Raw genomic sequence first — 3134 nt, forward strand, 5'->3', positions numbered from 1 at the left:
TACGACACTGGTAGCTGGTGTTGCCAGATTGGGTGTTTTTCCCGCTACATATTAGGGCCTGTTTATGGTTTGATTTAGCTGGGGTTTCGCCTGGAGGGCTCTATAGAAATCTGGCAACCTATTGAACGGAGCTGAACTGAGAGAGCGTGCCGTTCACAGACACCAGAATGAACGAGTTCACAATAACGTTCATCAGGCAGTAATGCAGTACGTTCAGTTCACGTTCGCCCAAAATATGAACAAGTTCATGAACTTTCTTTCAATGAACGCCTTCAGGCATAACACTGGCAAGTACGTCGAGACCATAAGTCACAGGTCAGTTATCTGATGGTTCACGTACGGTTAAGTGCAAGTTACTCATCAGTCGTGGCGTCTAGCTTATCCAAAACCTCTGAGTAACTTGTGCGTAACTTATCAAGAACTTCTCTACAAACGTATCTGCCGTGTTCCAGACGAGCACTGAACGTGTTTCTAACTTCCAGCTACTGTATAATGGCGTATTGGCAGCGTTTTGGTATAAAGGGGGTTCACAGGAGGAAACCGTCAGTTCTCCTCCAGACTTCATCCCCATCATAGGGTGAGCCAGAAGGTGTAGTTGATGGATCCTCCCTGCGTTCACGCCCACCACCAACAACCTTCCTAGCAGACATGATGCTCAACCTGCTGCCACCAAAAACCTTCTTTCTTCCTTTTTCCTTTTTTGGGGGGCCGTAAACCACAGCTAAGTTAATACCGTGATCAAATCTTTTTTATGTAGGCCGGATCATTGCTGCCCCCTCAGGACACTGGCTTGTGCATCATTTCATGGGCATTATGCTGCAGTGCGTTGTGCAGAAGTTAGGATGTTGTTGGACATAAGTTCTGGACTCATTATGAATATGTATGTATACACCCGAAATTGGAAAAAATACATAGAAAGTTAATTATTAGTTATTTAATGAGAAATAAATGGTAAACAGAAGCTGCTTTGGGTCCTGTCACCCCTTGATTATTTATCCAGCGTTTGCCTGCTGTCCCAGAATCTCCTAAAACGCTAGCATACGCTAGCTTAATCGTCAAGGTGTGAAAGGGGCTCTAAGCTCTATATCTGTTGACCGTTTATTTCTCGTAAAATAACTAATAATCGGGTAACACCGGGTGTTTCATATGAGGTTTTTTTTACCTGATTTTTAGCTAACACTGTGCCACTTTAAGAGCCTTAGATGGAGAATATTAACAGACCAAAACAGCGTCTCGAATTAAAATCAAAATCTGCATATTTAACTTGTACGCTTTTGTTCTATTTGACTCTTTAGTGGGTTGGTCTCCCAGCAAACATCAGCCTTTAATCCCTTAACACACAAATCAAATTTTGCGTCTGATCCGGCAGAAAGTCGGGTCAGATGAGGTCATGGCGTTTAGCGCTCATTGAAAGTGGATGGGGATGAACACACCAGGCATGGACTTCTGAAGGGGGCTTCTGTAGCTCCGACTGAGATAGACCCCAGGGCTGTTTTGGTCAGATTACGCAGCAGTACTGCAGATATTGGGGGTCTGACAGGAAATGAGATGCGTTTATAAAGTGAAACGCTTCCACTTTGAGGGGAAAATACTAAATAAAATCTGTTAATCCGCAAGAACAAATCAGGTTTTGGAGTCACACCGCGCATGTATAACAAGCAAGTAAGACTTGTTCTTACAAAATAAAACAACACATTACCCATGATAGACGTTCAGAAGGACAGAAAAGAGAATAAGTAGTAACAAAGAGGGACTGTAGAAATTCCAGCCATCACTCTTTCCTCTTTATGAAAAAAAAAAAGTGGAAAAACTTAACAAAGCTTCACAGATCTCTGATAATCACCTCAGTCTCACCCAGTACCCATATAAACCGTCCCAGCGACTTTATTGCTGCTTTTTCTTTACTTTCAAATGTAGCTCCCATTATGTTTCTAATATAAGCCTAATAAAATCCAAAATCTGTTCTGGTGAGATGCTGCGCAGCAGTCGGGTCATAAAGTGAGGTTTACCTTGTAGCCGTGCTGTTTTTTTTTTTGTTTTTTTTATAATGTATAGTGTTTCAATCCGTAGGAAACAGAAGTGGAAAAAAATGTGCATATCGGGATCTGCTCACCCTGCAGTCAGAGCCTCTCTATATGCACGCAGTGCTACATGGGGGGAAAACATTTGATCATTGATTAAAAAGTCGTATGCAACCGATGTGACCTTAAAAGTCTAGATATGATTAAATGTCATAAGTTACTACGGTTATCTTTAGGAAAGAAGCTCCTATTTTACATAACTCAGTTTCTCCTTGTTGCTTTTGGTAGTCTGGGAAATAAGGCAAGCAGACAAATTACCTTTACAGTATTCTTTGGTTTAAAAGAGTGAATGCATATAATAATATTCCATATAAAATAATGCTGCTGTTCCTTTCAGGGGCTACTGCTCTCGAAGGCTGCGGCGGCTTCGAAAGACTCTTGGCTTCAAAATGGGCAACAGACACAAGTTTGTTGGAAAGAAAGTCACCGTGGAAATCCTCTCTGATAGCAGGTTGGTATTGGGGTATTTTTATTTATAGTTTGGCTTTAAAATACTCATAGTTGTTGTTTTCTGTTAGGAATAAAGGAAAAAAAATCATTATCAATAGTGAAGAAAAATATTAAACCAACTGAAGATGCAGCTCGGCTGATTCCAGTAATAAAAGTTAATTGAATTATGCAATTATGCAGATAAATAAGAGCATTTTGCAAAACATCTGTATACACAGTTAATCATATAAAATAAAAATATTTCAGTGAAAAGAGCATCTAAAAGGAAATAATAGTTTCCCTAAATTCCCTTTGTTTTTGTTTTTTTTCTTTATGTATACCGTTCATATTTCTTTTACGCTAGCAACAGGGAATCTTAAACCTAGAGCTTATAGTGTCCCAAAGCAAATGAAGAAAATGCGTCTAAGGTTGCAACAAGCCAGTTGCATAATCACAAATCCTGCAGTTGGAGCAAAACTGCAGACTAACAGAGGAAAACATATGTATTAGGAAACAGTTGACAAGGTTCCCATGGGTCCTTAAAGGAATAGTACACCCAAAACATGATTAGCCTTCATTTTCTACTCACCCCCATGCTGAACAACACTCTGGAGTACTTTTTTG

At 40.1% G+C, this 3134-nt stretch overlaps 1 protein-coding gene across 1 annotated transcript in view; it reads left to right on the top strand.

The window, feature by feature from the left end:
- Nucleotides 1–3134, top strand: part of srp68 (signal recognition particle 68kDa) — a 23828-nt gene that overhangs the window by 2118 nt on the left and 18576 nt on the right. Inside the window, exon 3 of the mRNA XM_015399118.1 lies at nucleotides 2419–2532. Within this exon, the coding sequence (XP_015254604.1) occupies nucleotides 2419–2532 (114 nt within the window). The remainder of the gene's footprint in view (nucleotides 1–2418; nucleotides 2533–3134) is intronic.

This window comes from Cyprinodon variegatus, unplaced genomic scaffold (genome assembly GCF_000732505.1).
Source record: "Cyprinodon variegatus isolate N-32 unplaced genomic scaffold, C_variegatus-1.0 Scaffold989, whole genome shotgun sequence".
NCBI lineage: Eukaryota > Metazoa > Chordata > Actinopteri > Cyprinodontiformes > Cyprinodontidae > Cyprinodon > Cyprinodon variegatus.